Source organism: Diplotaxodon limnothrissa, linkage group LG13 (assembly GCF_057381915.1).
Source record: "Diplotaxodon limnothrissa isolate DT_005_m linkage group LG13, D_limnothrissa_male_GT1.1, whole genome shotgun sequence".
NCBI classification, from domain to species: domain Eukaryota; kingdom Metazoa; phylum Chordata; class Actinopteri; order Cichliformes; family Cichlidae; genus Diplotaxodon; species Diplotaxodon limnothrissa.
This window is the reverse complement of record NC_140608.1, coordinates 6,072,284-6,092,610: the sequence shown is the minus strand read 5'-3', so window position 1 is coordinate 6,092,610 and position 20,327 is coordinate 6,072,284. Positions and strand designations below refer to the sequence as shown.

Here is a 20,327-nt window from a genome sequence, read left to right as displayed (position 1 = left end):
CAGCTTGAAGCAGTTGTAGATCTCTGTCTTTAGCAAGACATGAACAATTCTCTGTAAACCTTAGAGATGCTTATGTGGGAAAATCCAAGTAAATCAGGAGTTAAATATTCAGACCAGCCCCCCTGATTTTAGTCCCATGCTCCATCATTGTGTGAATGTGAATTATGGAAAATGCTGGCCAGATTTCCATTTACTTTGGTATATTCCTGATGTTTCTTTTCTTTTTAAAAAAAATCTTGCATTTCAAATGATGGATTGCAAAATTTCTCTTAAAATGGCCCATTCTACCAGGATTTAATACTAAACTTTTCTCATTAATGACAAGTTAACTACACTTTCTCATTTTTGTAATAGTCATTTTATCTTTAGTTGAAGAAAGAGGAAATTCTGTGCAGCCTTAGTCATTCAAAGCTGCATCCAAGACCACAAGAGATGGGCCCAGCTCCAAATTAAAATGTTTGTGGCGTCTTGTAAATTCCTGTGGAATAACTAACAGGAAACTACAGTCGTCAAAGAGAACTTTCTTAGAGAGGAGCTGCCAGTGCGTCTTTTACGTCAGCTAGAGGAGAAGTTTCCATGTGGCTCTCTTTGGTAGGTTTCCACTGGGTCTTTTTCCCCACTTTCAGAGCTGAGTGTGTGAGAGAAGTGCTGTTAAATCACTGAGTCATTAGGTGGAGGTGGATGCCGCTTTGTGACAAAACTTCTTAAAAGCCTCATGAATAACAGATTTTAGTAAAACAGCCAGGAGCACACTGTTCAGTCTGAGGTTAACGAAGCCACGCTAATGGAAATAAATGCAAATACACAATCACAAACACATTGAGCTTTACAAAATATCCAAACCTCCACAGGTCTAATCCCCCACAGTAAATGAGTTTTGAAAAAAAAAGTATTCAGGCTGCTGTGTGAGTAAGCAGGCGGTACACGAACCGTGAAAGGTTTTCATTATCTGCGTCAGGCTTAATTGTCGGCTGAGGTGATAGGGTTAGCAGAGATGTGTGTGGGCTGCCAAGGAAAAGAGCTGGGCTTGATTTGAAAAGAAGAAAAAAACATTTGCACAGACACTGAAGCAAATCCCCGTTCTCATTTGATTCAATTAAGAAAACAATGTCAATTAAACCAATTTTCTTATTATTAGTACGCTTCATTTATCAGTCTGTTAGAAATGACGAAAAACATGATCAATGAGAACAACATCTTCAGGAATAACATATTTTATACACTTTTTTCTACAATTTTACATTAAATTAGATCATTGAAAATCAATTAAATGTTGCTGTAAAATATTGTCAAATATAAAAACCATTAATACTCTATATAGAGACTAATAGAGAAGGCCTGCGAGTGATGTTTGATGAAGCACTCCAAAGAAATACAACAGGAACAAGGAACAGCAATGAGAAACAGGGAACATATTGTTAGAATATTTTGGTTTGAGGGAATGAGTAGAAATGCAGGAGGGGATAATGAAAGTTGACCCAAAGTTATATTTTTTCATTTTTTTAATAAGAAAAAAACACAAAAAACCTGAAACGCTTCTACCTGCCATAATGGTGTCACCTAAAAAACAGAAAAACATTTTGTGTGTGATCAGTGATTCACTTGAACAGATCTGTGCACGTTTCACATCTTGATGTCCAAAATAACAGCACACTACAAAAAAGGACTGCATCGTTAGGTAGACTTTGCTACAAATATATATTTCTTGTTCTTATTACTCCACTTTGACCCTTGAGCCTCCAACAAATTCATGCAGCCAAAACAGTTATTTTCCAGCACTGAAGCTACTTCTTGCACCTTCTTTACAGCCCTGCAAAGGTGTGAGGGTAAATCTTGTGTCGTACATTTCAACATCTGAAAAGCTGATTTGATTGATAACACTGAAAACCGTTAAAAAAGAACTTTATTATTTTTGAATATATGCTTGGATATTCAAAACAATGACTATCATACATTTTTTGTAGTGTAGTTATTGCTACAAAAATTACAAATAATATCAAACTAAAACAACAACAAAAAACAAAACACAATACTGTGTTCTGACTTTGATTCATTGATTGACTCTTGAGTCTCTAATTTGGGAAAGTTTGCCAGCTTCCAGACTACTGTACTTTAAATGAATACAGTGTTGGTCAGAGTCTTTTGGGATAATTGTAGCAGCAGATGTAGTACACAGATCACGCCAAACATGACCGAGAAGTTCATCAGCAATTCTTGGGAGTCCTCCACAAAGTCACTTTGAATTATAACAGCCCAGAATGAATGAGAGATAGTCAGATGGTAAATTGATTAATGAAGTGGGCAGCACATTTGGTTTCTAGTAAGATCAGAGACTGATTTAATACAAAGTACAAAACAAGAATCCTGGCTTTCAGGATGCTTCTTAAAACATATTTGCCTAAACAAAACAAATTAGCATTTCCCTGCATGGACATATCACTGAACGTTAACTTATCTTTTATTTAACTAGTTCATGTCACTTACCTAACAATTACTTCTGGCCTTAAAAATAAGGCCTAAATAATTTAGTTAATAACATTGAATATTTATTGCAAAATATATCATATATATAACCATATCCACTTAGTCTTCATTAAAGAAATTCGATTGTAAGGTTAAAGATCAGAGCACAAAATGATCATATCTGAATCATCACCGAAGAAAGAATAGTATGTTCTTCCTTCCTCTCGTGTTTTACTGATACAGCTCAAGAAATGAAACGACATCTTCAGAGACTTTAAATACATTTGAATATAAAACAGGTGTGTTACCGAATTAGTGCTTCGGTATGCGTGATCTAGGATACAGAGGGATTTATTTCAAGCCTCCAAAAGGAACTTTTGCAGTTCAAATATAAGCAAAGACACAATCAGACATTACATGTTGAAACATGTCAGACTTTTACCAGTTTCTGCTTATATCTAATGAGCATTTTGTTGTACGCTAGACATAGCCCATCTGTTAGCAGCAGAGCGTCATTTAAATGGCTGATGCCCACATAAAGATGCAGACTTCCATGTAAAAGATAAATAGAGTCCTTTTTTGTTTTGTTTACATTAGATTATCCAGCTGAATATTGTGCTTTAAACAACTTACATCGCTTCAGCTAAACATGTTTTGCAGGAAACGAGAGACAGCCGGTCCTGTCATGAACACATACTGTATAGTCCCAAGCTAAAGCACCAACAACAGTGACCGTTAATCTAAATGCAAATTATAACTTCTGCTTATTCAAAACAGCTGGTGAAATGTGCTGAGTGAAGGTTTTAGGGGACTATATGTACAGTAAGCTATTCATTCATTCTTAAACCTGTTTCTTGGAGGTGATTCAGGTCTCTGGTTCTCAAACCAGTGATTGTGTTTTGATTGGCTATTTGGCCACATTGCCTTTGCTCCCTCTGCACATCATCAAAGCCATTCATCATTTGTTGATTAGGTGTCTTCAACCTCTATAGTGGACTTATCTCTAAGTCATCACCTTGCAAAATAAAAAAATTATTGTGTGCTTAAAACTGCTGGCTTCATTCAGCAAACTAACCAAGTCACATTTAGTCAAACACATTAGTCATTGTACTATTTGTTGCCAACAGTGAATTTATTGATTAGTTACTCACAGTCTTCCCAAACCAACCTAATACAATCAGTGTCCATGTTCTGTCCGGCCCACTCAGAAATTCAGTTTCCACTGCTATAAAACAGAGAAATGTTGGTGACAACTTGTTTTAAAAATTATTTGAATGATTCATTAATTATCTAAGCAGCAGATTCTTTTTCTGTCAAAATCTGACCTTGAGTAATCATTTGACCTTTCACTGAATAGTGTGAGTCACAAGTTATCTTAGAGCTTCAAAATTAGCCATTTATAGCTGTTCTGGCATTTAGTAAATCATCATCAGTAAGTCATTTTAAAAACACAACTATCAATAAAAATGACATAACCTCATTCTGTATCATTATGGATATTTTTAGTTTTATGGTCTTTAAAGCAGACCTGTCTATTTCTGTTAAATTTGTAATGTTACAATGGCGACTGCTCAACTAATGATAGAGGCATATCAGAATCAGACGAATATGTAGAAGTAATGAGCCAAAAGCTCAAGTTTCAGACTGCTCTAACTTGCTCCATTTCACATACTTTTTTTCCTACTCTTGAGTATGCATGATGTCACTGAGTCTAGATAATATTGTCATTACAGACCCATCCACCTGCTATTGAGCCTGTGTTTTTATCAGGGATAGCCAATCAGAAGAATGTTGCGTTAAAGATGAGAACTAAAATACAGATGCTGGATGAAATGAGGGACTGTACCAAGGCCCAGTATAAGATTAATCTGGATTGTTTTGAAATAATAATAGACTAGAGTCCAAGAGTAGCAAGAAGATCTTGATAGATTGTACCGTGAATCTCTACATTTTATTAAAAATCCAAAGTCTCTGATAACTTACAAAAACCAATATTGGTTTATCTTTCTCTATGAAGCGATATTATTTAACACTATTGGACGCCTCTTTGTTGCCATATCAATAGTTACTAGCTATGATTGGCCTTTTTTGATGTGACTAGAGTTCTGACAGATGTGGGGACAACAGTGTTTTGTTAGACATGGAATTTACAGGAAGACCTTAAACTTAAACATGGCTATAGCTATTGGTGAATTTAAATCATCATATGGATTGCAGAAAAGGAGACATTTCATTATTTTTTTTAGAGGCCACTAATGTTTTATGTTATTTGTTTATTGCATATTAATTGTATGTATGTAGACCTTGTATTTTTTGTTGTATTTGTGGTATTTTGGGGATATATGTCTAAAAGTTGCATTGGCCAAATCTCCCTTGCAAAACAGATTTGATTTCAAAAGAACTTCCTAAATAATGCTAAATAAATAAATAAACAAACACAAAGCTGGAAATGAGCACAAGTCTCCTTTATTAAACCAAACAAACAACAGACTGCAGAAAGCTTATTTTAAATTTAAACGAATCATATGTTGCAAATTTGATGGAACAGTTTCTTTGATTGACAGATACTACACCTCCAGTCTTTACGTTACCCACCAGGTGTCAGTAGCCTACATGTCACTAATGTACTGCATGGTGCAAAAGCAGACAAAGAGTATACCTGGATCCCCACCATTTATACATGCCAGTGGATTAACTAAGCACAAACTGGAACCAAATGTGCCACAGCATGTTAGAAATTATAACGCTGAAGCTGCAGACAAACTGGTTCTCAATAAAAAAAAACAACATTTGCTTCTTTGATACTTAAAATGATCTTAAGACAGTTTAACTGCGCTAGATGACTAAGTGCTTTCTACGAAACATGACTAAGAGCATGAAGTAGTCTGAGCTGAAAGAGATGCTTTGATCAGTGCCCTACTTTTCTTGGGCTAAAGAGGCGATGAGGCGGAGGGAGATGCACGCGAGAGGCAGGGAGGGGGGCGGTCCTACTTGTCCTCCTCCCCAGTCTTGCGCTCAGTGGTGTGCAGCATTTGAACAGAGGCAGACAGGGGAAGCAGAATCAGTGGCTAGACATGACCTTAGAATAAATTTGAGGAGTAACCCGATGGTTTCAAACCACGGACCTTGAACATCTGGATTTCCCTTCGTATTGGATATTTAATTTAAAAGGAGGTGTTGGAGGAATATCTCCCCTCAGCGTTGGACTCTATCTACCAGTTCCTCAGCATAAAACCATACCTGGCGCAGGTCTCAGAGTCTCCTTAATCTTATTTGTAGATAGACAGCGAGCCCGGCTGGCGACACATTAGAGTATCTTTATTTAAAGCGCTTTAACAGAAAATGTGAATCCCTGCCTTCTCCGTGAGGGAGCCGAAACCCCGTCGTTGGCATCTGAAACAGCTGGCTTGTGTCTAGAAAATTGTGGATTAACGATTTTTTTTTACCCCTTATCCAAAGGAACCTCGGACGTCTTTCAGTGGCCTGTAGCCACAATGAGCGTCGATTTAATTGAATTAACTACATGAGCGGTGTCAAAAGAAACGCGTTTCTCTCCGATTTAAAAAGGGAAAAAACCCATATCTGCTGAAATAAACGGCGCCAGGAAAATATGGAAAACGAGGTGTTCACTCCTTTGCTGGAGCAGTTCATGCTCACACCTCTGGTCTGCTGGGTAAGCTCCCTAATTAGCTATTCAGATGTGTCTTGAGCTCGCCAATTAATCACCCCATGCTGTTCTTTTATTGATTATCTATTGTCCCCTTTTCAGGTGAAGACGGTCGGACACTCGACGGTGACCGATGGCACCAAATTATCGGAATATATTGAATTAGTGGATGGGATTTACCTGAATGAGATAATGCTTGAGATGTAAGTAGTTTGCGGCACACATCCAGAAATATTACCCATCATTGCATTAACAAGGGTTACATGGTTAAACCGTACCCATTCTGTGTGGTTATATGTATGCTTTTTGGTCAGTAAACGGGGTCTGTGGGTGTGGAGGAAGGTCAAAGTGGTACTCACCCTGGGGGTTTTTCGTGGGGTCATCCCCTCATGAGCAAATTAAGCAACTGCAGCCTCTGTCCGGCGCTTAAAATGAATGTAGGCTAAGCACAAAGGGACCTTGTATTGGGGTCAATGATGGGTCGCACTGTCAGAAATCTTTGCAGACAGTTATTGTCAGGGGTTCTTTAGAGCTCCGCAGATTGTCTGCAGGCATGTTTGCTGCAAAGATGCGTGCGTGTTTTCTTTTAAGTCATCCTACACTGCCTATCTGCAGCCGACTGGAAGACACCCCGCCCCTGGAAGCTGCAGCTTCACGTTTCCTGCTGTGCTGTAAATTAAACTAGAAATAGTAGCCCTAAGAGGAATCCCTGGTAGCAGCACAGAATCTGGATGTTGACTGCACTGCAATGCAGCAGGCCAACATTTGGTTTACATTCAGCTGAAAGGGAAAGACTGCTTATGTATTGGGAGTTCTGTTGATAGTGAGAGAGGTTGGATGTTTGATAAGGCAAAGGAATTTCATGTTCAGTTTGTCTCTTTCCAGTCATAAATATATAAAACATGGCAGAACACCGCTTTCCATTCCTTTGTCTGGCTCCTGGCTGGTACTTCCTGCTAGCAGGACAATTTTTCATATTTTCCGCTAATGCTACACTCCACACTGTCAGCATTTATCCCCCCGCCTGCCTGTCTAAGCACCATTCAACCCAGCCTGCTCCCACTGGAATTGATTTTCACCTCTCAAGAGATTATGTGTTGCACTTTCATGTGACAACTTCTTGCCACATCAGTAGCTCAGGGAAATGTATGGATATTCTAATCTGTCTTTCCATTGTTTTGTGTACAGATTTATGTTAGTAACAAGTGTGTAGTGTTTCAGAAGGATAAATGTGTGGCTGCATTGCATGAGGAGCTGATTAACCCCCCACACGGTTTCCTCTCTTTGGATGGTTTCCTCTTCCTCCTGTCCTGCCTTCTTATAATGTCCTCGACCTCTTGCTGTTCGCCCATCACTCTAAGCTGCCTATCTTGAGGTTTCAACTATCTCTTCAGGCTCTTTTTCCCATGCTTGTTTTCCTCCTCCAGGCTTTTTCTACATGCTGATGTATTCTCCAAATGGCAAGGCCGTCTTTCCTCTTCCACACATAGCTTCATCAAACAAGTCTGCTATATTTTTAGTGCATTTTCCCCCTTATGGGACACACTATGGTGGAAAAAGAAACAGGAAGGATATGGGGGGAAGGGAAGGGTCAGAGGACCAAGGAAGGCAGAAAATGATTTGCCAAAAAGCCAGAGATGAAAAAAAAACAAACAACTTTGACATGACAGGAAAGATTTGCAAAAATTGAGCAAGCATTTAACACACAAAAGACAAATTCACATCCCTGGTTTGCTGAGCCACAATGGCAATTCCTCAGTTCTACATATTAACACAAAGGTGTGTGGCCATGTAATTGGTAGGATTTCAGTGTGCAGTAAAATGGAAAGAGCCAGAAGGAAATTTCCTGTGGATGGTTGAGAGCTCTATGCTAAAATGAACCGTGACTGCCTTAGTGATCGCCTGACAGGATACTGGGAATATTCAGTCACAGCCCGCACAGTGTGTTTATGTTTGTGTGTGTCTGCATGCTTTTCTGCAGGGCTTCTGTCTCTGTGTGGGAGTTTGTGTATCTGTGTTTTTTTTGTTTTTTCTTTTCCCTGTGTATTTGGTTTTGGACTGAGGCAGCTGTTGGTAGTCATCTTGTTCAGCCACCCTTCCACTCAAAGGGCTACAGTATTGGTCAGATTTAGTGTTGGTGAGACTGCTCTTTGTCTGCCTCTCCTGCTTTACAGGCACTGCAGGATTAACTTCAGCTAACTGAAATATCATAAACTCAACTGTATATTACACCTCATGGTTGTAAACTTTGCAGCTGCTGCAGAGCCCTTTGAATAATTGCTATATCATTTTTTTCATTGTCATCCTTTTGTAAATGTAACATGAGCTTATTCAGTATTAAGACCATAAATGTGGTTGAAAGCAATGCGTGGTGTGTGGTTATACTTCCTTCGGCTCCATCTCTCATTAAAAGTAGCTTAGAAACTTCTCCGAATACCTGTAGGTGATAATTAACAGGGCTCCCACTAGAACACTCTTACTCACACATTTAGTTTTTTCCTTTTCTCCTCTGTTGTGACAGCTTGAAACATATTGTAGTGAGTGTTATTGCCTTGCTTGAAATTGATCCAGCTGCACTAAAAAGCTGTACTCTACTGGTGTTACCCTCCAGCTGCTGTTTACATTAAAAACCAGCAACAAAAAAACACCCACTAGCGTTCAGCACAGTTAGCACTGCATTTAGAAGAGTCAATGATATAACTACAAAACTTACATAAATGAGTGGATGGAAGTCGGCATACTTTTATGTTAAAATAAAACATTAATAAATATTGTGTGATCACTTCACATGCATGCCTAATTACACACCTTTGTGGTATTTTATTGGCAACATCAGCTGTTGTAGAGCAAGCTTTAGTATTGCTGTGCGCATGTCTCTATCTAGCACAAAGCAGGAGACATGGCAGACCGGCTGGCAGCAGTTGTCATGAGGACAGCATGGGAGAGCACAGAAAGAGCTGAGAGACCCCAGGATTATCTAACGGTTTGCTGACAGACACCCAGATGGCACCGTGTCCCCTCCCCCTGCCCTCGTGTGACTGACATTACCTAGCCAATTACATCGCCTCCGTAGTGCTGTCAAACCAATTAGTTTTCCCGCCCAGCAAGAAAGCGCCAATTAAATTTTTGTCAGAGTGACAACTGTCCATTTGAATTCTTGGCTTTTTTGCAAAGTCTGTAGACTCGTGCTGGCTCCTTGGCCTGTTCGGTCAACCGGTCAGTCCGTCCTTTTACAGGCTGCAGTTACCTGATTTATTTGAGTGAGACAGACAGTTGATGGAAATCGGGTGCACAACATTTGTCATGTTGGATGTCAGTGCTTTTCTAGCATTGCAAAGCTGTGAGCTTTGCAATGCTAACTTTGCAATGCTAACAACTTTAAACTAGAAAAGATGTTCAAAAAACTGGCTGCTAATTTTACTGAAGTAGCTACAAGTGTAAAGTAGTAAAGCATATGTGAGAAATGGAAAGAATGCGGTTCCACATGTTCTGTGGTCAGTACTTCTGTTTATTATTCAGACAGATCAGTGCATGTCTGTAAGTCTGTCTGAATGGGTGCACATATGGGAAAGAGAATGTGAGAAAATTGAGCGTAACTACCAGCTGTCAGAATTTTCATCTGCATATTTTTTTCTCAGTGTATTTCAGTACACTTTGTTTGTACTGTTGTAACAGCCATTGAGGTCTGCCGTAGATAATCAACTTAAAATTACAATTTAAATGGATGTAAATTCCAGCATTGGCTGGGTTTTACTGTGTGAAGTCATATGTGCACCAATCTAATACTTTACTTGAAACAAAGCTCTGTTGCATGTTGATACATGTCTTTTGTTTTTTTGTCATATTTGTCTTTACAATTTTTACTCAGGAATCACACCCAGGTATTATTGCACCTCTGCTCTTCTCTAGTTTTTTTTTTTTTTTTTTTTAGCAAACTAGAACAGCTAAGAAAAAATACTACAAGTCATGCAATACCAATAGGTCTCAGAGGGGTAAATATTTCAATAGGGTCAAATCTTATGTTCTTTTTCTTCTGCTGTCTCTCTTCATCATTTACCAACACTTACAGATCCTGCACCACATGCTCTTAGTCTGTTTCTCCCGTCTTTCCTCCAGCTGGCATCTCCATCTCTCCACTTCCTTTTCTGTCCACACCTCAGCACTCCTCTCACTCTCATTTCTCTCTCCTGTTTTCTTTTGAGCAGCACGTTGAAGCCTTTGTTAGCTTTCTCTGGGGCTAGTTACAGCAGACATAGTTGAAATTCCTGCTGGATTGGAGAATGGAGGCAGACAAATGTGCTGCTGGGTTGTTAGACTGTTTGATTTCCCTCCTGCTCCTGGCTGGAGTGTGGGCTCCATCCTTCAACATCAAAGTGTTCGCCTTGGATCTCAACTCTCATAATCATCATTGTGTCATTCTCTCTGTGCCCGGCGAGCAGGGGGATGTGTATCATATCAGGAAGGAAACGGCAGCTGTGACCTTGGGAGGACAAAACTTTAACAAGGCTGTGTTAATATGAGGCACTCCAAACCTCGGAAACAAGGACGTTTAACCCCAAAGGAATCATCGTAGAAATTTAATCGCAGAGTTTTTCACTCTAGCAGTGCAGAGTCATTTGACTTACAATTACCCGACTCTTAAAGTATAGTATTTAAGTTTGCTGCTGCATAGCATTTAGCATGACTATGAATAAATTGCTGCCCATCACAATTTAATACTGAACTTTTGAATTCCACTACTGATGCTATTTGCCACCATTTCAAATGTTCATTTTGGCAGCTTTATATCAGATTTTTATTAAAGGTAGCTGTTAATTTGCTGGTGCTGCTATTTGCAATTAATGCAAACTCAACATTTCCTCCATCTGTTACTTATTTCTATCCCTTCAGCGGCTCAGGGATATAATCCCTTCTGTTCAGTGAAAGACTTATGGGGTGAAACATCTGCAGGAATTGTTGAGTTTCATTAACAGCAGCTTAACACTGAGAATTAACAGCAAAGTAAAATTAATCATCGACCAGGTAAAACAATTTCTGTTCCAAAGAGTGACCCATAGCAGAATGATTGAAGTGTGATTTATGTTAGAAAGATTCATTCTCTATATTGACAGTGGATGTGTCTAAATAAGGTGCGAACCCTTCTCAAATGAATTAATAATTAATCTTATTTAAAAGTTTCTCTTTTGCAAATGTGTGTTTGCAAAAAAAGTATTTTTTATACTTTTTGACAGATAGTGTGTAGTCCTGCGGCAGAACTCCACCTTCACTATCGTCGACTGAAAGTAGCAACACTAGACCTTACTTTGCTCTGAGGCCTTGAGGAACCAGTGCTTCACCTCCTACACATTTCCAGTTTGAGCAGTTAGTCCTTCATTATGCAGATAAACTGCAAGATAGATGACTAACCTTGGAAGGACTTTCCTCAGCACCTCCAATCCAGATTGGTAGGAATGAGTTCAGCTACAATCCTTGTGGGTACACGGAAGACAGGAAGAGGCCCTGTGGTAACAGAAAGACAAAGACGGAAAAGAAACGACTCCATGAAAAACCAGGACAAGGAAATGGGGCGATGAGAACTCGGTGTGTTTAAGCACTACAGTTTCCGTGAGAAAAGGTGAAGAATGAGAGAAGAGGATGCAGTCCACATCTGTAAAGAGTGGTGGATGTTACTTTGTTCCCAGCATCTTGCACTCCCAGTATTCTAATGGGGTAAAGTAATATAATCTGCATTGCAGCCCAAGTTAAAAATAACCTAATGGTGCAGTGACATATGATGCTCTAGAATCACCGTCTGATTCCTCACTAATTTGAGATTAATTGGATTTATAAGAGTATGTGTTACCTCCTGCCTGTGCTTACTGTACTTCAAAGCTTCTGTTTGGAAGTGCAGTCAGTGTAATGATGCACTCCAAAATCTAAAAGATAAGTGCTGATTTCCTCATTTTATAGCTGACTTGTTAGTATGGATCATTGTTAATAACTTTCTTTGCTTTCATAGTAAGTGTGATGTTTTAATGAAGGTATCCTATTTATTTACTATTCATTAATCAATTCCCTAATATTTGACCGATATTCCTACATGTCCACAAATATTGGATTAGTGTCCGACAGAATGAAGTCTTGACTATGCTCCATTGTGGACGTGGACAGCTGGAGACCCAACAAGCATGCAATGATTCCTGTTATCCTCCTTGGAAATGCGCTGCCTGGGGCGGATGCGTCGTCGGTGCATTGTAATGTAAATTCCCTGCGGACAAAAAACAGGCAGGCACCTGGGTGTGCACAAAATTTACGCCGTTCAGATTCAGGTGGATTCGTGTTTACTCACAGACAAGGAAAGTCGAGGCTTCAGATCACAGAAATACAAGTGGTAAATATGAGCTTCCTCCAAAGGGTATTTGGACTCGGGAGGAGCTCAGTAATTTTGGAGTGTCTCAAAGTAGTACTTATACTCCCTCGCACTGAAAGTAGCCGGGATAAATGGTAGAAAAGAGTATCATTTTCTATCAGCCTGTTGGTTAACAGTTCTACAAGCCATATAAGGTCTAGATCTGTGTTACTGGGTTGGTTGCATGCCCTCAGTGGTATTTGAACCAACTGGTTTAAAATTTTGACATCTTAAAGGCTTCTGCTGTTTCTTTGTGCTTCTGAGTGGTGGAAAAAACAAACCGAGGGCGTGTCAGACAGCCTTAATTCTTTACACCGACCTGAAATTATCCTGAACCAAACCGTCAGCCTTAACACGGCTGCTAATAAGAGCTCATCCCCCAGATTTCTTTCACCGGCCTCCTGTGTATGTTTGTCTTCTCTCTCACATGGAGGCACAAACACACCCCTCCTGCTGTGTTTGGACAGTACAGCTCACAATCTCCATCTCCAGCACGTGGCCAAATGGGGCCTGGGCTTTGTGTGTGCGCGCATTTAGGCTGCTTTCTGTATTGGTGTGTGTACGGGCATGTGCCTGGCTGCCCACGTTGACTCTAATGTAGCCTGTCATATATAGGCTAACACTACTCTCTAACCTACCCAGCCAATCAAAGCTTGCAGATGAGAGGAGGAAGCCCAGTGGCCGCCTGCTCTGCATAAGGCTGCAGTGCCTATCGACGGCAACCATGAACCGACTTATTGACTGGCTGACTTGCTGACTAGTTGTCTGTGTTGCTGCCTCTTGAGCTGGCTTTGCCTGTTCATCCTTAATCTGTTTGTCTATTTAAAGTCTTAGGTTTATTGTATCAGCAGGGAGGGGGAGGCAATAAGTTGGATTTTCTTTTTTTTTTTTTTTAACTGCTGTTAAGCCCCCGTATTTAGTCGCCCGCTGATCCACAGGGGTGTCAGCCTGTCCCAGACTAGTAACATCAGAGATTGTGCAGGAGAAATGAGTAGTGGATTGCATGTTATTGTCATGAGATGGTGACTGCCATGTTGTCAGCTGAGCGTGATGATGATGATGGAATGCATGAATAGTAACAACATTTTTTTTTCTCTTCCTTTTCCCCTTCTCCAAGTATTTCTCACACACCTCGTTCACCACATTACCCTCCTCGCACTGATAGGATTACAGCTTCCTCTGTGCTTTTTAATTAATGGGTTAAATAGACCCCCTACTATGGACCTCGAAAGGGGCTGTGTGTGCATGTGGAGGGGAGAGATGGCAAGGTCATGTGACTTCGTTTAGCACGGTATTAAAAAGAGCCGTGTGTGTGTGTGTGTGTGAGAGAGTGTATTTCAGGGTGGAGGCTGTTGAAAAGCCGAATTAACACATCCACACTGCAGCCATTTGAGAGAGACTTTTCATATAAACCCAAGACTTCTAAATAAATTCATAAATGGGTCTAAATTGATAACTGGAGTCTTTATATTACTGTGTATTAAGCAAGTATGCTTTGTTTTGTTTCTATTAGAGGTATATTTAATGGTGCTCAGTGCAAGGAGAATGTAATGGTGGTAAAACAAGAAAAGGATTTAACCAGTCACCAATGAATGAATGTTGCTGAAGATAAATACAACCCTTGACATTCAGCGTCTTCTTCTAAACAGGAAAAATAAATCTTGATTATATCTTTGTAATCAAATTATGAGCTGTGCAGATACAGACATTCCTTTGCGATTCTTGGGTGTTTCAGAAGCAGTCATGCACACACATGCATGACGACACATGTGCTGCACACTACATGCATGCATGCATACATTTATAAGCAGTCAGGATCCTTCTCAGGCGCAAGGCAGCCATGTTGACCCTCATAAATAGGTCATGGAGCATACACACTGAGGTTTAAAGTGCATATCACGATAATCAGAGCTGCTCTCTGGCATTGTTGGTGTAAGGCATGATGGTAAGGAAAATACCACGACTTAATTACTTGGATATGTTTCCCTTATGGAGGATAGGAGGTATTTTACTTTATATAGCTATAACACATGGAAGCTGAATGGTGAAATGGTTCATCATTTTGATGGATCATCAAAATGTGTTGCCTCAAATATTGTTAAGTAAATTATTTTATTATTTTTATCTATAGGAACAGCAAAATTAATGTGTGGCAAGTTTGTTAAAATGAGTTAAGTTTAGTATAAAATGTAGCTGGTTAATTATCGGTTTAAAATTAAATTAGCATGAGTGTTAAATTGCATTTCACTTTAAAGTGACATAAGAGTGTGTGTGTGTGTGTGTGTGTGTGTGTGAGATCTATTGGCCTTAGCGGATGTGGTTCTGTTTTACTTAGTCTTATGCAAAAAAAGTTTTCACGAGGCTCCTAAATACACCCTTACTGTTTCAATATGAATTAAGAAAGTAAGGAGCATCCAGGTGCTACTGATGTATTGCAATTAATAAACTGATCATTAGCAAGTGTGAACACCTTTTAATAAAGCAGATGATTTGGCAGTTCATTTGTCTATTCATCATTGAAGTTGTGAAGTTGTTAACACAATACCACAATCTTTTAAGGGATGGAAGATTGTCTGAGAAATTCACTCCAAGTTCAGACTGTGCAATGCACAGAGGAACCGCTAAAAATCCAGAGCTATGTCTCGGACACCACAAGCATTACTCATTAAGAAGGGTTGACAGAAAAACATGGCAGCACAGCTCAGGTTTGCATCAACAAACCACAATGTGTGGAACAATGACCTTTGGACAGATGTAATGCACAGTACCATGTTTGGTAAAATCAAGAACAGCATATCAGAAGCACGGTAGTGGAGGGGTGATGATTTGGCCTTGTTTTGCATCCACTGGCTCTGGCCAGCTTGCAGTGAATGACTTGACCGTGAACCCCTCTGTTTACCAAGTATTCTAGAGTTAAATGTGACATGTGTCCCAAAACTAAATGTTGGCCCAAATTGGGTCATGAAAAACAGGACAGTGATCCTGAGTATGCCGGCTAATGAGCTGTGCATAAAAGAAAGCCTGCAGGCCTCAGTTGAGTAAACTGAAGTAATGCTGTGAAGAAGAACGAGCCAAAATTCCTTCACAAGAATGTGAGAGACTGATAAAGTCTTACAGAAAACAATTACTAAAGTTAAGGGTAATAAAATAAATAAATAAATAAAAAAGTAAAGATTTCTGCAAACCATTGACTCATCGGGTGGACTTTTAGTGGAACTTTTAGTGGGATTACTGAAGGAAATGCTGCCCATCTAAAGCTACACTCATTATGTAGAACAAATAAACTGTATGAAAAGTATTTGAGACAAATGTTACAGCAATATATAGATGCATTTGGCATTAGCAAATGTGAAATTAAGACTTTCTCTCTAGTTGCTCAAGGGCTGCCATTTTGTCATCGCCTCAGTTCTGTGACTCAAGGAAACTGGAATTTCCCTCAGGGGATCAGTAGATATCACATTAAATACACAAGACTTGTATAGTATCAATCTTTTTAACCTCTAACTAGCTGGTTGAACTTCTTTTTTCTCTCCCTCCAATCAGTGTCGTTTATCCTATCAAAGAACTTTATTGTTAAAACCTGGGAGATTATTAGCCATAAATGATGCAGACTCTGAGCTTGACAGCAGGTCAGCATGTCAGGCTTTCCAATGATGGGAGGATACAAGTTGCTAAGGATTTGTCTGATTAATTATCTTACCAGTAGACTTAATTGGTGAATGTTTGTAATTAGGCTTGGTAACATTCACAGATGTGCAAATTGTTTGGATTGCTATCAGTTACTATGTGAAATGGTTCTGTGTGGATGTGGAATGTTTGGCTCCTTAAAACGTGTTGACGCCTGTGATAATATAAGTTGTGATGCATGCGCCGTTTAACATCCCTTAGGCAACACTCACCGAGGGCACACAGCCTCTTGACTCTGCAGGCAGCATGAAGGCAATGATCACAGTTAAATGTCACAGAACTGCTGATATACAACGCCTCAGTGTAGCCTAGTGGGTATCAAATGTTTTCTGACATTCCCCAAATCGAAGTAAAACATGTAGTAAGCAAAAGGAAGCTCTTGTTTGTGCATTTTCCCTGAAAGTGATTATAAAATTAATTTTGCTTCACTCCCCCCCCCCCCCCTCTGGTTTTCCACGTCCCATCAACAGAGCCACTATGCCCCATCTCAGTGATTTTCCCCCGCAGTTGGTGTAACCCAAATGTTTAAATACTTCAAGAGCTTTGAATTTTAGTACTTTAATTTGGACCCTAGAAACTGTCTGAAACTTTGGTGCCACTAATGTTTTGTTGGTTGTGGTTTCTTTTAACATTGTTATGGCACTCTGTTTATTTAAGCAAAGGTCTACTGTCACTCTACGGCTTATATACAGAGCCATTCTATTATATAAAGCAATGATACAATGGCAATTCTTAGAAACAAAGAAATCTTCACCTGATATTTATCTTTGCTACAAACTTGGATTGTTGAATAACCCTTATTCCATTTCTCCTACAGAAATCCCAAAGCCACAGTGCAGCGCACCAACAAGAAAGTGAACAATGACTCCACACTGCGCATCCAGAACCTTTCTATTCTCATCAGGCAGATTAAATCCTACTATCAGGTAAGATTTTACTACTTTGCTTTATCAGAAGTTAAAAGTAGCCACACTGAAGTGATTGTTAGGAGCTATTTATTGCAGATATGTCATAAAAATGTGTGGATTTAGTGATAAGGGTCAAAATCCCTTAAATTTAGCTCTTCATACATACCCCATGTTCCTTTATGCCTAAAACAGGAGTTGGCTTTCACCACCTTTCACCACCAAAAATGTATCAGTTAACACACTCGTCAAGTTTAGCTCAGCATACACACAAGCTCATGCCACATAAAGAGTTGGCTGTATAAACGGAGATGTATTTGCAGATGTGTATGTGAGTGATGTGGTATCAGCCTCCATCCAGATGTCAAAAGTAGCCCAGTAAATTTAAAGAGACGTCAGGAATGTAAAACAGTGATGTGGTTACTCGTCTATAGTGTCTGCTATATATTTTTAACTTAAATCTGCTTATGTACCATTTCCGTCTTGAACAATTTTCTTAATTTTAGAGAGTTTCATCCGACAGTGAGAAAAATAAGGCAGTTGTCCTGATATTGATTCATTCTGTGTAAATGTCCTAGAAAAATGAGGAAATCTAACTTACTGCCTAAAAGATACTCTTATAAACTTTGGTCAGAGGTTTGAAGTTGATATAAGTAGACCAAGTTACGCATACTGAAGTAGATTACTGCTTAGCATGTTATCAGGTCTATATACGTTTCAGTTTCCGTTCATGGTTAATCATTACTTGTGAATCTACAGTCTTTGCAGTTGATCATATCAGTAAATAAAGGCTCACACTTAGTAAATACTTTATCAAATACTGCAACAGTATAGTATACTGCTGAGTTACTGTCTGCTGCTCGTCAAATACATTTCATTGCAGTGTTGACCCTGTGCTAACTTCCATATGACAAAACTGAAAACACGTGTGGTGAACTGGTCACAAGCAGTAAATCCCACTAATGCTGTGATATATTTGTGCATACTCAACCTGGATAATCTCTTGACTGCTTGCATATGTGGGACAACACATGGTTGATTTGTGTCGAACAACTTTGGTTTGCAGCCCACTTCCAAGTGCGGATGCCAGATATTTGAATCTGTAATCCTCCCCTATCTCTGTGGTAGAGTGTACATTTTTTCTCTGCTTATCAGTGCTCTGTATCTCACATATAATATAAAGTTTAGTTGGCATAGAATGATATTTTCAGCTGAATTAATGCACGACACAAAATGGTCTGAACACTTTTTGATATTCTTTAACATATGTTGAGACACCCGGTGTTTCCAAGAAATACTGGTGAGCATGACAGTCATGTATTTTTATGTATCATGCAGTTTAAATTCAAGGTGTTAAGATGAGGTAGGGTTACTTGATTTCAGTGGGGTTTTTTTGTTTTTTGTTTTTTAAAGTGGATGTTCTTTAACTTGAGATAAATTCATGTATCTAAAAGGACAGAACACATTAATCAGCATTTCTGTGAAACTACCAGTGTCACCCAGCGTTCCTGTGGCAAGATGTTTTTAAAGGTGCTTTGTTTTTTGTAATCTTTGGAAAACAGTTTTGTAATACAGGTTGATTTATTGCCCAACCTCAAATGCATAAGTTGCCCCATGGTAGGTTGCTGTTACGGTTGTGTAGTTTAGCGTGCTGTCCCACAGCATTCCTCAGTGTCTGCTCCGTATTGTTTATAATGGTTATGCATGTGTGTTGTGAAACCTGCAAGGTTGACAGATTCGCAGAGAATATGATTCACATTGTTGCTGGAACTGTGTTTATGGTAATCAGGAGTTGTGTGCGCAAACATGCTGTTGCAACAGTGCAATGAGTTTAGGAATGCCGATCTAGCCAAGCAGTCAACCTGATAGACACAAATTCCCACACTACAGGTTTAGGATTGACTTGTATCCTCATGGGTTGTGAGTGTGCTGGGCTTGTGTAAGAATTAGTCATTAAAACTGCCATTTCTAATTTCTGTTGCAAAGTCTGTTGTGCAGACTTTTACATTATAAGGCCACAAAAGCTCCAGTGGGCATCTTTAAAAGGACTTGCCAAATTATGTGCCATAGAATCAATGTGTGCCAGTTTCCTCTGAGGTTGATTAATGACTAGCAGAGTAAATGAATGATGAGATGACAGGAAGTGTTAATGACATTAACTGGAAGTGACCCAATCTATCCTGTTTTTTAACATCCTGGATTTAGGCTTCAATAATGCCCCCATCTTCCGGGAGGTAGATTAAAAATATATGTATTTAGTTGAGTGCATGCACAATATACAGATATCTGATTTACTTTACGTTGCATTTGTAGTAAGGTTTGTCATTTTTCCAAGGTGTTCAGCACAGGATGCAGCATGTGCTTCCTGCTTATTTATATTAATTAAAAAACATCCTTTTCTGAAAAATTTAGCTTTTTGTGATTTAAGATTTAAGTACTGACCCTGCCTACTTGTGAGGGATAATTTGTTGCACTAATATGAGACAAATTCAGTTCAAGACCTTGCTAATGTAAGTAAACAGGTGTTGTTTTGGGTGTATATAGTACTGTGTAATCTGTGTGGTCGTTAGCTTTACGTGAACGTTGTAAGGCAACAATGCAACTCTTGTAGGGCCATGGCGTTTGATTAATCATCCCTGTTTGTATGGGTGTTGTTCTTTTGACCTCCTAGTCACGCCATTGTTCAGCCACTTGTGTCTGCAGCCTCAGACTCTCGGAGACCACCTACAGGCTTAAATCCCTCAAAGTTCCCTGCTGTCCTTGTTGTGTGTCTGACTGCCCCTATGATGACCTATTAGGGATTTAACTGACAACGGAAGGGTTATGTGTAGGATGTAATTACCTATTTAAGTGAGCATTTTAATCATTTTGATTTGTGTGGTTTTGGACATATGTTATCTTGATTTTTTTTTTTTTTTTTTTTTTTTTTTTTTTTTAAATGAAGTTCATATTTAGTTCATTAGCAGCTTAAAAGAAATAAAACTAAAGTGTCTATGAGGCTGTGTGTATTGTATTTAATAAAAAATAGTGAGTCTGAATGAGATTAATTCTATATTTGTTTAGATGAAAATGAAAAGCACTTTTTTTTGTTTCAATCTCTAATAATAGCGAAACGGTTTGTGTGTGCATGTGTTCTTTCTGTGGGGAAGCACGTTGGATGTTAAATTAATCAGTGGGTTAAAGATTAAACAGTCATACCTGTTGAGCATGCTAGGCT

General features: G+C 39.2%; 1 protein-coding gene across 1 annotated transcript in view; it reads left to right on the top strand.

Annotated features, from left to right (window-relative positions):
• The first annotated feature begins 5,499 nt into the window (after positions 1-5,499).
• ccdc88ab (coiled-coil and HOOK domain protein 88ab) overlaps positions 5,500-20,327 on the top strand; it is a 61,933-nt gene continuing 47,105 nt past the window's right edge. The window contains exons 1-3 of the mRNA XM_085369699.1: positions 5,500-6,136; positions 6,233-6,333; positions 17,023-17,131. Coding sequence (XP_085225825.1) covers positions 6,074-6,136; positions 6,233-6,333; positions 17,023-17,131 — 273 coding nt within the window. The 5' untranslated portion in view covers positions 5,500-6,073. The remainder of the gene's footprint in view (positions 6,137-6,232; positions 6,334-17,022; positions 17,132-20,327) is intronic.